This window comes from Poecilia reticulata, chromosome 9, assembly GCF_904066995.2.
Source record: "Poecilia reticulata chromosome 9, P_reticulata-male-v2, whole genome shotgun sequence".
Classification (NCBI taxonomy): Eukaryota; Metazoa; Chordata; class Actinopteri; order Cyprinodontiformes; family Poeciliidae; genus Poecilia; species Poecilia reticulata.
In genome coordinates, this window is record NC_088838.1 from 14,173,159 (window position 1) to 14,186,750 (window position 13,592).

Below are 13,592 nucleotides of genomic sequence, written 5' to 3' on the forward strand. Positions count from 1 at the left end.
TTTTCTTCTTTTATTTCAATAACCATACATTGAATTGTTCTTTCAGATTACAAGTTTTGATTAAGCCAGTCAGCTGCACCAAATTAACCACTAAAAAGGCATTTTTTTTATGGTCATGTTTATAAAGGATAAAGGATTTTTTTGTTTTTGTTTTGCGTAGTTCTAAAGTTTAGTTAGCAGCTTCTTCATTTGGGGAAAAATAAATATGTTTTGTTTGGAGTTATGGTATTGTGTTATTGCAAAAGTTGAAATCCAAAAGCATAACGTGGCCCCCGGAAAATAAACTTAATGTTTTAGACCATTATAATTTTGATTTCAAAATCATGAATTTCCTCTAATGATCTGTTGCCACAAGTAAATTGATTTTATACAAATAAAAACTGATTTGATTTGACTGATAAAATAATATTTTAGCACACAAGTTGTTATCTTGAAGTTCTATTTCTATGTAGTAATGAAGTTGTATTAAGGCTTTGACAAAATTCACTCCTAATTTCTTGGGTGACACAGACTGATGAACTTTTAAAACCTTTTTACATTTGTTATCAGCTTGACACAAATTGGAACCGCTGGCTATGACGTGTTGTTATGAAGGCTTGTTGACCCCAGATGATTTTTGCTGCTGTTCTCTTGAAGTGATCATTTTTTTTGTCACAATTTCAATTGTTTTAACTTCATAATTTTCTTAATGGACTCATTTAGAAACTTGTTTATTGTGGCCCTTTTTATTTTGTTGAATATGTTTAAACTGTCTGTTTAAACTGTTTTGATTTTCATCGACAGTCTTTCTTTCCTCCCTCTTAGTCAGTCTATAACGTTGTTTTAAATGAGAATTAAGCGTCTTTAAACTAAAAGCTTTCTCCTCTCCTTTCTTGCACTGAAAATACTACATATAACCCACCTTCCTCCTGAAACGCTCCCTGAGCTCTGAGTGCCCTGCGCTTCCTCCAGCTGATTAGGTGCATGCAGGGGGAAGTTATCCATATTCCTCCACACATCCGTTCAGAAACAACAAAGCTCCGGGCATTGTCTCAAAAGCAGCACAGCCCTTTGGGAGCTTATTATGCAAGGGTCAGCTTGTGTAATTTGTAATCGATGTCTTTTCTCAGATTTTGCACGAATGTTCTTTTCTGATCAAACTTTTTTTTCTTATTTGATTGAAAAGGATTTGGATTGCTCTGACAACATTCTCACAGCAGCTGACTATCACAACTGGCTCTTCCACAGTCACATGTTGCTAATCCACCCATCATCCCATCAATGGCTTGTGACCATCTAACAAGGCAGAAAACCCAGTGAAGCTGAAAGGTGTTAGGTCTTTCCACTACTAATCCTAGTAGTACCGTTTCTTTTCTTTTTTTTTTTTTTTTTTACCCACCTGGCTCTGGGCCAATAAGCAGCAGAACTGTTTGAGTCAGCTGCCTGTCTGCCTGCCAGCAGGACCCGTCATTGAGATAATAGCTATTTTCTTCTGGTTTTGTTCAGCTTGTGGGCTTTTGTCCTGTTAGTCTTTGTATTTATACTGGAAGGGGATTTACATGCAGCAGTTTTATGGTTCAAGATGCTTCAGGTGGGGTGATGGAAAGCCTTAAGAAGAATACAGTGGGATTATCAGTCTTAGTTGACGTTTGCTTCCATGTGTATTGTGGTCTGATCTTTAAAGATATTATCCAGCGGTGTATTTTTTTTTCCCCCGCAGCAAATGAACAATGGTAATAAAATCTAAACAGCATAGAAGTAGGGATTTTCAATGCAGAATTTTTACAGAAATCAGGGGGTTTTACAGAAAGCACATTGAATGATGTTGATGTTTGGGTCGATGACATCACAAGAGGCAAATATTTGATCTGAGCTGTTAGAATTAGGAAGTACTATGGAAAACGAGCTTCTTTTGACATATTTCAACATACATTCTGAAGCATTAGAGTTGTGAGGTGTTCAACTTCACATTTAACTTCGATCTTCCCCAAGTCATGATGGTCCCAGCCATGGATGGTGAAGCTAAATCAAACGACGACAGTGAAAGTCATCAGAACTTTAAACGGTGCAAATCTGTATGCATGTAAAAAGGGGGGGGGGGACATAGAAAAATATAAATGGATGTACTCAAGGTAACACTGATCGGTTGCATTAGACTGTGCGTTACCATGAAATATTGTTCAGTAGGTGACAAACGGTAATTCAAATGAGTTTCATTCATTTCCACTGAAGAGTCTAGCGAATAGCTTGGAAAATTTGCTTTGCCTCATCCTTTAAAAGTTTCAATGTTTTAACTTTCATTAAGCTTCGTCTGAGATTTTAAGCTTTTCTCCCAGTTCAGCAGAAGTTCTGACAAACACACAGTATGCAGCATATCCACACACAGATTTCAGCATGTTTTCTGAACCACTTTGACTTCCACTGTGCAGGTCTATGCGATACTTTTCTTGCTCTACCGCGGGAACAGTAAATCTCAGTCCTCTCTCCAGCTGTTGCCGCCTGCGACAGCTTAGCTGGTTGATCATAAAACCTGCAGGGAAGAGGTGTTTTTGTTGGGGAAATGATCCAGCTGCTTGCCTCTTTGTCCCCTTGGGTTTCCTCCTGTGAGGTGAAAAGCCTCTCAGACCCTCTTTGTTTCTAATGTTTGCATTTGTAAAAGGTTTACAGCACACATTCTGGGGGTGACGGAAAGGCAAATATGGGGGAATTTGTGTGTTTGAGCAAAAAGAATGGTTGGGGTAAAGTAAAAGTGTTGTCCAATGCATGTTTGGGCTTGCGACGCATTTAATTTAACATGGAAGTCAGGCCTCATAATAGGGGATGCCATCACACCTGAGTCATGTTGCTGTTGCGAGTTACAGAAAATGAGTTGTTGGAGTGATAACTACTACAGGAAATACCAATGTAACATTTTGTGCTTTTAAAACACTGAGGAAACATGTTCAGCATAGAGAACTGAGGTTTCACAGTACAATGCGTGCCCCCAAGTTTATCAATCCAAGCTGTCCGATGTGCTGAAAGTTTATAACTCTAACTATTACAGGTTTTTATATGTAAAATAGCCACAATGGACACTAATCTTTTCAATTTTGGAATTCTGATTTCCAACAGTAAATAGAAATGTCCATCCCCATGTTGGCAATGTGGCATTTTGCCCAGGGCGGCACTATATCTAGTGTCAGTAAATAGAGAATGGGTTCCAGTCTAAATTACAACAAATGCAGAAACTTCAAAGTGTTAATAGGTCACTAAATTGTTCTTCATTTATTACAGATACTTTAAAACTCAGCATGGTTTGTGATCTTTGAACACAAAAAAGTTACATTCCCTTCACCTTTGGGTCCTAAAATACACCTCACTAAATTTAAATGGTTCTGGAATGAGTGCAATTGTTATAAATCTGACTCCGTGGCCAATGGCCCGCAACGTGACGCTTATTTCCTGTGGAGGGGTCGGTTTGTGGTCTTGTCCAGGGGACGCACACTTCTCACACACAACAGCTGGAGAACAGAAGACGGATGTTGTATTTTCTGTGCTCCTGATAAGCTTTTTCTTGTGCCCAAGAAAATCACTTTTTTCTTTTTTTTTTCCCCCCAAAAACTTTTTCCGGATTTTTTTATATACAATTTTGTCTCAAAGGAAGGAAGAAAAAAACCTGTTTCTGTATTAAATATCAAGACTTGTTTTTTTTAATTGGGGTCCGTGCCTTATCCGATGATACGGAGCCCCAGCTGTCATGGTTCAAATTCCCTCCATTAGGGCGTAATAAAGAACAAAGCTCTCCACCCGCTAGCGGCTGCGTTCTGCTCTGGCATTTGCGGTGTTTATTGGTTTGAAGGAGAGCAATATATCTCTCTCCTCCCCCTTTTTCTCTGTTTTCTTTCCTTTTAAAGTTCGCTCTTGCTGCCCGAAGCGCGTCTTAGGGGTTAATTTAACGCCGAGCAGCCGGAGGAGCGTCAAGGCGCATACGCGCTCACTGATACAGTGGAGTAGTTGTGCCGATTGCTCCCGCAGAGGCGATGCCCTTTTGTGGAGAAGTTTCTAGTCACAGAGGACACACCACGTTCACAGCGGGGACACAAAGAAGAAGAGCTCCGTTTTAAAAAAAAAAAGAAAGAAAAAAAAAAGAAAAGGAAAAAGGGCTCCATTCTTCCCCCGCTGTTTACTGTGGGTGTTTACAAGGATTTTTGTTGCGCGCATGAAAAGCAGGAGAGGAGAGCAGACCAGCTTGCTCTCTCCCCGGAGTTGCCAGTCTCGCGTTGGATGGAGAGTGGAACTCTTGCGCACGAGTTTTGCTAATGGAAGTGAAGATGAAGTTTCCAACAGCGGTTTCAGCAGGATAGCGGACTGGAATCCTGTAACTCGCCTTCAAAAAGAAGAAATCCTCCCCACCCCCTTTATTTGCTTCCACCTGCACAAAGGATGCCAACTGATAATAAATACGCAGACATGGAGGAAAAACTTTGGATACTGGAGGACCTCAATATGATGTACATCCGTCAGATTGCCCTCAGCTTGCAGGTAAATTGCTGACTTTTGACCAGTTTTATTAGACAGGAGAGATGGGTGGGCTGGCATCGTCACATTGTAGCTTTCTGAGGTTTTCCAGTGAATCTCTTTGTCAACTGACACAACATGCTGCTGTGGTCTGGACTGGTACATAAAGAGGAGCTTCTTAAAGAATGTGTGTGTGTGTGTGTGTGTGAGTGTGTGTGTGTGTGTGTGTGTGTGTGTGTGTGTGTGTGTGTGTGTGTGTGTGTGTGTGTGTGTGCGTGTGTGTGTGTGTGTGACAAACCAGTCACACTGACGCTGGTGTGGTCTCTTCCTTCACAGATGGTAGATAGAAAACAACCCCACATGTCATCCATCTCTCTCTCTCTTAGTGTGTCCTCTTTCAGCTGGGGCTCACACACACACTCCACAGCTGCACGCATGGCCTCCATGACTCCCAGTGTGATTGTGAGTGAGCGTGTGTGTGTGTGTGTGTGCGTGTGTGTGTGTGTGTGTTGGAGAGAAGGGGAAAATGGGGGGAGAAAATGTTTTAACATGTAAGCAGTTTTTTTTTTTTTTTTTTGCTAATCCACACAATCTGTGTTTCAGTCGTCTCAGAGGAAATAGCTAAGGAATTTGCTGCTTTTTAGTTTTTTTCCCCCCAGATTTTAAAGAGAAGTTAGATATATAGTCACTGGCACTGTTGCAGAAATTTAAATTAGAAGCTTTACTTTTGCTATTTTAATCTCAACAGATAAATGTCTGTGGTGATTCTGAAGTAAAACACCTTCAGTCTGATTTTGTCCAAAATTCCCCTCGGACACAGCCTTGAATTGTTGGTACATTGAGCTGCAGTTTCTCATAAATACAACTTTGCAGCTTAGATAAGATCATCTGGACTCACATAAGTTTAACAATATAATTTTTAAAACTAGTGCAGAGATGTAATGTATGCTCCCTTTCTGGTCCTCGTCAGCATCTTTGTCTAATCTGCTGGGTCTTTAACTCAGACAATGAGTTTGTGCTGTTGAGACAGAAGTGGGGTAGTTGGAACCAAAACATTGGGTCAAAATCTCTTACCCAGTTTGTTTTACAAGAAAAGAGAATGTAGGAAACCTCATCATTATTTACAGGCTGCCGTTTTACGCACTCGTGAATAGAAGTGTGATGTATGAAATGACCAGATGCAGAGCTACCTGAGTGAATCAGGTAGCAATATTGGAATCCCTAGTAGCTCAGTTTGCATGTTCCCCTCGTGCATGCACAGGATTAGTCTAAAAACATGCTACACACTTTAACATCTTTTGGAGATGAACAACTTCAACCAGTGAGTTGGATAAAACCCTCAGCCTCATTCCAGGCCTTGGGACAAGCTCAGAAATACAACCCAGATTGGCATTTTTTTCCCCAACTCTACAATTTAGAGTTTGAAGATTGAGCCTTTAATCTGTGACTGTGAAGTAACTAGATCACTATCAGGTTGCGTGAACCACATCAACTTTCTTAATTTGTGCAGCATCTTTAAAATCTTGAGCTTCAAAGCTACTTTCACATGAGGGTACAGTAAAAATAAAAGCGACGTTTCTGGAGTTTTTTATAGTTTGGTGGCCTGTAATGTGCTGCCACAAACCAGCTATCATGGGTTCCTCATTTTTTTCCAACAATGATCTGATCAAGCTGTAATCACGTTAACTGTCCTTTGATGATGAACTTATTTACTGCCCAGACATGGGCTGTAAAAATGCCGCCTTGTCTGATAATTGGATCTCAGGCATTATGGTGGAATGTGGGAATGTCTTTCTGGAGATCTGGCCTTTCCCTGTCTCAATTTTAGCTTAATGTTACTAAGTCAGTTAAATGTATTATAACAAGATAGAAAATCTTTATTTAGTCATGTGGGAAAACTCCTGTGTTACGTTTTCCCCTTCAGACGGAGCTCAGAGGTGAGGAGTGTCTTCCACAAGTCAAAGTATCTGCTCCGAGAAGAAAACAAAACTTTTTTGGGTGATTCTGGTGGTACATGGCCTCCTCTTTGCTCAGAAACCCATTTCATTTGGTCGCCCACTCTGTTGTTCCCCCCATCCTCACTGCAGTTCTCCTCACTATGGGTGGGTTTATTAAACAGCGAGATTCTTTGTATGTGGCAGAGCCGCACAGCCCACGGTCCAACTGTAATTTCAGCAAGCTGTGGGTGATTTAAAAAAAAAAAGAAAAAAAAAAAAGAATGGGTAATTAAAATTTGCAGTTATTAACTGTAAACTCTCTGCTGCTCTCATTTTCACGCCACAGCACAGCAGCTTTCTGCAAAGCCACTCCCACCCACAGCACAAGCTTACACATGTAGGTTTATGACTTATACAGACGTTAATATTCACAGATTATGCCACTATATTTTTCAGGTGTGCACAAATGCTGTGTAAGCGCTCTAATGCATCCTTTTGTAATTTTGCACTCAGTGGGAAGTTACGTTTCTGCTCTTCAGGTTTTAACAAGTCTTTTGGAATAATAGCATTGACTGCATTCTTCGCTCCACTGTTTTCTTCCTTCTGCCTCCCCTGTGAGGCCCACTGGGCAGCAATGCCACTTCTTTAATTGTGCATAAATTGCCAAAAAAGAAAAACAAGAATTTTTGCCACAGGATACAGGATTTGTTTAAGAGAGGGGGTGGGGGGGGATATGGGTGATGGGAAACAGGAAATGGTCGTGTGTAATTATGTCCACCGCCACTGGGAGAGACAACTACATGTCACTGAAACTGCCAAATAAAAGAAACACATGCACCACTTCCTGTTATCAAAAATGCAGATATACAGTGTCTCGCAGAAGTATTTCTAAACACTGAACCTTTTAAGATTTTATCAAACTACAGCCATAAACTCTTTTGTGGTTTGGGGGGGATTTTATGTGACAGACTGACAGCCAGTAGTGCATAAGGAAGGGGAATGGAAAGGAATTATGACTTTAAATTATGATTTACATACATAACTGAAAGTGTTTTGCAAATTTGTTTACAGCCCTCTCTGAATAAATACTCTGCAGGACCACCTTTCGCTGCCGTTAGGATTTGAGTATGTCTCTTAACATCTAGAACCTGAAACTTTGACCCGCTCTTTTGTAAAACGGGTCATTTTCTTTTCCTCCTATTGGATAGAAAGTATCTGTGAACATCTGTCTTCTACTTTTGCCACAGTTTTGCAAAAGTCTGGACTTTGTCTGGAACAATTTCCCACATGATTCTTTGATCTTAACCGTCCCATTATTAAGCTCTGGAATTATATTCACGGTCTTCATAATGCATAATGGTGGACCTCCCACCCAGCGTCACGCAGTTTCTACGGGTTTTCTTCCTGGATTGTAGCCTGGCCATTGACTTCCTGTGCGATTCCGCTCAATTAAAATCTCGTTTCACATCACATTCTGGGCTTCCTCCCACTGAAGTGGCCCACCAGCAAACCGAAGGATGAGCTGTGATCAATGACGTCAATTTTCCGCGTTATTTTAGAATTGTGTTCTGCCTGTAGTTTTAGCGATGGCAGCAGTGGGAGTGAACAAAGCCGTTCACATCGTGGCCAAACTTTAGCGATGTGGAAACTTTTAAAACATCGAGCGAGTCCACGCCTCCAGGAAGCAATCGTTTCTCAATAGCCGAGACCCTCTGGACGAAGCACATAACGCAGGACAGGAGACTGCTTTAGTTTTCCTGGATTGGTTTGACTAAACCATTTCTCCCTCCTTAAAGAAAAAGGCATCCCCACAGCATGATGCTGCCATAAACATGTTTCACCAAGCAAAGCATGTTTTCAGCCTGATGTGCTACTTTGCATGCAGAGAGCGTTAAATTTTGGCTCCTTCTTCCACATGTTTATGTCCTCTTAACGGCTTGTGGCTAACTCCTAACAGGACTTCCTATTGCTTTTCCAATAACAATGGTTGTTTTCTTGCCACTTGTTACTAAAGGTTTGGCTGTGGATCTCATGACTAATAGTCGTCCTGTTGTCGACAGCTTCCCACCTGATCTGTGGATGTCTGGAGCTCCTCCAGAGATTTCATTTCAGATAATAGCTTGAACAGCGCTCTGTGAGACGTCCATTGCCTGTGCATGACCTCACTCTACTTGAGACTTTCCTGGTGATTTCCCTGGTATATTGTGTTCCTTGGCCTTCATGATGCTGATTGTAACATAACAAAATTTAAAAACGTTCAAAGATTAGAAAAATCTTTGCAATTTGTTTCATATCTAAACTTTTTCTCTAGCTATTCGAATGCTACGAGCATGTTTTTTCTTACATCCAAAACATGGAAACCTTTATATTTTTTTTTTTTATGATTTTTGCTTTCTTTGTCGAGTTAAATGTCAAGAGATTCTAAGCGTTGTTTTGTGACCCAACTTGTAAATTCAGGATTTGTGCTGGGCAAGCCATTCTTTGTTAATCAGTCTTTGTCTGTGTCAGTACAATTCCCTCTCTGTGTGTGAGTGTGAATGTTATCTGGCTGATCACGCCAGTAATCGCAGCTTTTTGGAAGCACAAAAACTGGAGAGTGAGGAGGAAAAACATTTAGTTGGGAATCCTGTTCAGAGTAGCAAACGATAGCACAGAAACATAACCGCTTTTGCGTTTTTTGGTGTTTTAAACAGCAACAAAAACAAACAATTGAGAAAAATTCTCCTCCTTGTCAGGATTTATTCCGCTACCTTCGCGTGGTCCTGCAGTCTGTCTCAGACGTACGGATAAGGCAGACCTTTGGTATTCCCGAACATCTTCTGTCCTTAAACAAACGCAGACACGCTGACCCTGCCGGGCTGCATTAGCAGCAGCTCGTCTCTAACGTCGGCTGACTGGGAACTCGCATGGGAGTGGGTCGGAGGGGGTCAGATGTCAGGTTCTTGCTGGCTCACTCAAGACATGTGCTCGACCTCTCACACGCTCCAGAGACCTAAACTTAGTTCCGATGGCGACTTGGATGCTTTTTCAGCCTGAAATATCCTGTGACTGATATTTATACAGTGGCTCCTCTTTCAGTCTCGGAGCTGTGGTTCAAGATGCCGCAAACATTTGCTTGAAAAAAAAAAAAATCAAGATGGATGGATGGATGGATGCATTGTCTGCTTGAAACTGTGCTGATGTAACCAGCTTGGAATGAACTTAGTGTGTGATTCAGTTTATCCCTTCTACATATGATGTCATGTCCATGAAAGCATGCTGGGATTGTTTCACAATTTTTGCTTGTGACTGTGAAGCATTCCCTGAGTTCATATGGGAGAAGATATTCCTCGGATTTTAGATTCTGTAGTTTTACTTTTCCTTCCTTGAAAATGCATGGTTATGTAAATAAAATAAAATAAAATTATGTAAATAAAATAAAAACCCAGCATATAATTCAAATCTGCAGTGGAACAGTAGGAACGGTTTTGTATGTGTACATAGTAGCAGTGTTGAGAACAAAACAGAACTTTTGATCTTAATTGCAAGACACTTTTTGCCCTGGAAAACTAACACTTCACCCTAAACGCACCATCATCACAGTGAGACATAGTGTTGGCACTGTCATGCTGAGGGGATGCTTTTAATCAGCAAATACTAAGAAACTATTGTTGATGGGAAAGTGAATGAAGCGGGGATAATTCTTACAAACAGAAAAATAATTCAATCCCAGACGTGTTTGATCTGTGTGTAGGGTGTAACCGGCACAAACACAGATCAACTGATTTGCTTTTATTTTAACTCATCTCAACATTTGTTGAAAAAAAAAAACATACCACATCATTTCCTTTCCTAACATGCCTCGTCTTTCACCACATTCTGCCTCCCTCAAGCCTTTATTCGCTGCACACCTTTTCTTGTGTAACAGCAACATTTGGATTAGGATCAATGCATCGGTTCACGGAGCAGTGAGCAGGTAAAAAGAAAAACACACACACACTGTGTTTCAGAGTGTGTATGTACATGTGCTTTGGAGTCCGTGTGTTTGTGTTGGTTCAGCTGGCAGGTTGTTTAGGTAGCTCCATATTAAGCTCCGCCAGACACAAGTGGAAGGAGTGTTAAAGTCACACAAGTCGTGTCAGAACCAGAGCACATTCCTACATGACAGACTTCTTCTGCCTCAACGTAGCTAAGCTTGTGTTTGTAGGCTTTGTAGTAAGAAAGCGTTTGCAAACAGTAACAGGCCAGCAATATGCTACATACATTTGAAAACAAACTACTCTTATCACTCAGGATTTCAGCGTTTTAAATGTGTTTATTCGTGTGGCAGGGTTTTTCAGTGAGCTCAGTCTGTTTGCTGTGTGTGTGTGTGTGTGTGTGTTTTCGATTAAGTATGCGTTCAGATTTTCACTCCTGGGTTGCTACAGTTGTTTGCAGTTCTCTCAGCGGTGCATGCCAAAAGTGACCAAGAAAGGGAGTCTTTGTATCACATCACACACACCTACTGCTCAACACCAAGCCTCGCTCTCCTGCTTGGAACAACACATCTGCTTTCCAAACCGCAGCTATCCCAGCCAGCTTCCCTTCAACCGTCTAAAGTCCAAATCAGCTGGCGCCCCACCTTGGATCCGCACCCCGTGCCTCCCGTGGATGTTACCGCAAAACTGCATCGCCGCCCTCAGTAGCTCATCCTGGCCGTTGCCCATGAGGCGGTTGGGAGGAGCGGCGCTGTTCTAAATGGGAGCTCTGTGTGAGGAGAAACCTGGTTGGGTTCTGCGCTGATCCGGTTTCCTTTGAAAAACAGCAGGCACGGGCCGGGAGACGGAGCAGGAGAAAACACTGAGCTGAAGGTGATGTTGTTGTTGGAGCCTGCTGTAGGCCTGCCTCCCCACACCTTTGCTGACTGGTTTATGTTGCTGCTCACCCCATCTCTGCCTGAGGCTGCCTGATAGCTTCACCTCGCTTATCTCTTTATCAGCATTCAGGCTCTTATTTTCCTCTGCTTTCATCATTTAAAGTAGGCATGCACCAACCAGGATTTTGTCACCAATCTCTGATTTTTGTAAAGCTTTGACCAAGTAATAATACTTCATTTAGCCAATTCTGGTGTATCCCTAAATACAATGAAGGAAAATATAAGAAGAGCAACCAAAATATTGTTTTGTAGCTTTTGGGGGGGGGGGAGGCCAAGGAGTAAAACATGACATTTTTTAAACCAAAAACCTACAGTGTTTGATATTTTAAGCTGTGTTTAGCATCTTGTGCTACAGTTGTTATTAGCATACTTTTTTACCTTAAAAAGAAGAGAAGTACATACTTGTGAAACAGAAACATCAGTTTTTGTGTATTCCCTTAAGAATGTAAAGTCTTAATAATGTCTCCAAAAAAATGCCAGCTTTTCTAAATCCAGACAGCTTCATGACAGAGTTTGAAAGGCTCAGAGAAACTTGGCTGCATTCAAACTTCTAACATCCACAGTTCTACACTGACTGTCTTTAAAGCTTTTACAAGCTTTTGAAAGACTACATCTACCTAATTTACCTAATTGGCCATGCCATGGGGTGAAGGAGAGAAGAACTGCATTACGGAAGAGACGGAGACTCCAGTTAAATATGTTTAGAAATACTAATAAACTTTCTTCTGTTGATTTTTTTGTTTGTTTGTTTTCATGTTCCAATAAAATCCCTCTGTGTTTATCTGGGTAGGTAGAGGCTCAAAGAAGACACTCTCTTTGTGGTTTTAGCATTATTTTTTTAACATTTTTCTCTTTTTAGGATTTTACTGTAGTCATTTTGTTTGATTACATTTCAGTCATTTTAAAAGCCTGAATGTAACTAACTCTGAGTCCTCTTCATTCATTTTGAGTTTTTGTTTCGCTATCATGAACATGCATTACGACAGTTTGAATTTAGTATTTCTAAGTAAAACCTGGAGCCTGAGTTATTGTGTTCACAACCATGAAAGTTACAGTTTTGAAGCGCCGTCGTCGTCTGCTGCTGGCTGCTTATCAGGTTGTGCTAAAAAAAAGGAGCTCCTGGGAATGTGCTAAGGCTTGTACCTTGTTACTTTTGTGTTTATACAGCCTGTTCATGAGCTTGTGTGATGTATTTGTTTTCTTTCCTGCCAGTGAGATAAAGTATGCGCAAAGAACATAAATGTGGGCAAGAGTGTGGGTCCGTCAGTTCACTCGCTGAGGATCATGTGCGTGGGTTTAAATGAATCTATTTGTGCGTGCTTGGCTCTTATATTTTTTTTTTTTAGTTTTTGTGTTCCTTATGTCCATCTAATGTCTCTCTACAGACGGAGCACAATGTGGGAAACAAGTGTAGAGCAACAGCTCTCTAACTAACAATTATTTCCATTAAAACAATCCATTCTCTGCCGCATGTTCTCCTGCAGTTTGGAACAGTAGCGTTTCTTGTAGAGCTGTACTTTTCCTGCAGCTCAACTTCTGTTTTTTTTTCAGCAATAAACCAGATTGTAAAATTAAGTCACCATTAATCTGAACTGGAGTCAAAGTTATGCAACCAGTGGGCGTGTTGATTGCGTCTGTTGATTGGAAAAGCTAAAGTCAGTTTATATAGAGTTCATGGCCAACCATTTCAGAGTGTTTAATGGTTTCTTGAGGACCAAAGGAAACTTATATTCTCTCTGCTTAATGGCGTCTCCGTGTTTAATTAAACCCATCTGAGAGTTACAAAACAAAATGTATGTAACGACACGCAACAAAGGTTGTGGGATTGCTTTGTAAATCAATGGGTTGTGAATGTTTTTACCTTAAAGAGGAGAGAAGTATTAAAGAATCCCAAATGGGATCTACTGCAGGGGAAATCCCAGGGCCTGGAGGTGGGGGCGGCAGCAACAGGAGTCAGGGCTTAATGTGGTAAATCTGAGGCCTGAAACAGCTGAAAGAGACCTCTTGTTGTGGTGCAAGGTGTTGATAGGCATGGAGGGACTGAGCTTTCCCCTAAACACCCGACCCCACCCAGCACTAAAAAACAACACTCTGTCTCACCATGATGATGAGATCAGTCGTACTCTCTAGTTAGATGATATCATGTTTGGTACTTGGGGTTAAAGGCTTGGAGCCACGTTTGGAGGGGCCGGGTGTTTGTAGGAGGAGCGACGCTCTTTGAAGGCTTGGTGAATTTGACACTGAATGATGTGTTGCTGCCAAAAGCTGGCCTTTTCTCCTACTGT

General features: G+C 41.2%; 1 protein-coding gene across 4 annotated transcripts in view; it reads left to right on the top strand.

The window, feature by feature from the left end:
• rtkna (rhotekin a) overlaps positions 1 to 13,592 on the top strand; it is a 64,672-nt gene that overhangs the window by 13,681 nt on the left and 37,399 nt on the right. Inside the window, exon 1 of one of the 4 annotated variants that reach the window (XM_008418947.3) lies at positions 3,635 to 4,500. The exons of the other annotated variants lie outside the window; for them this stretch is intronic. Coding sequence (XP_008417169.1) covers positions 4,402 to 4,500 — 99 coding nt within the window. The 5' untranslated portion in view covers positions 3,635 to 4,401. Of the gene's footprint in view, positions 1 to 3,634; positions 4,501 to 13,592 lie in introns of those variants that run through there. 4 annotated transcript variants of the gene reach the window in all.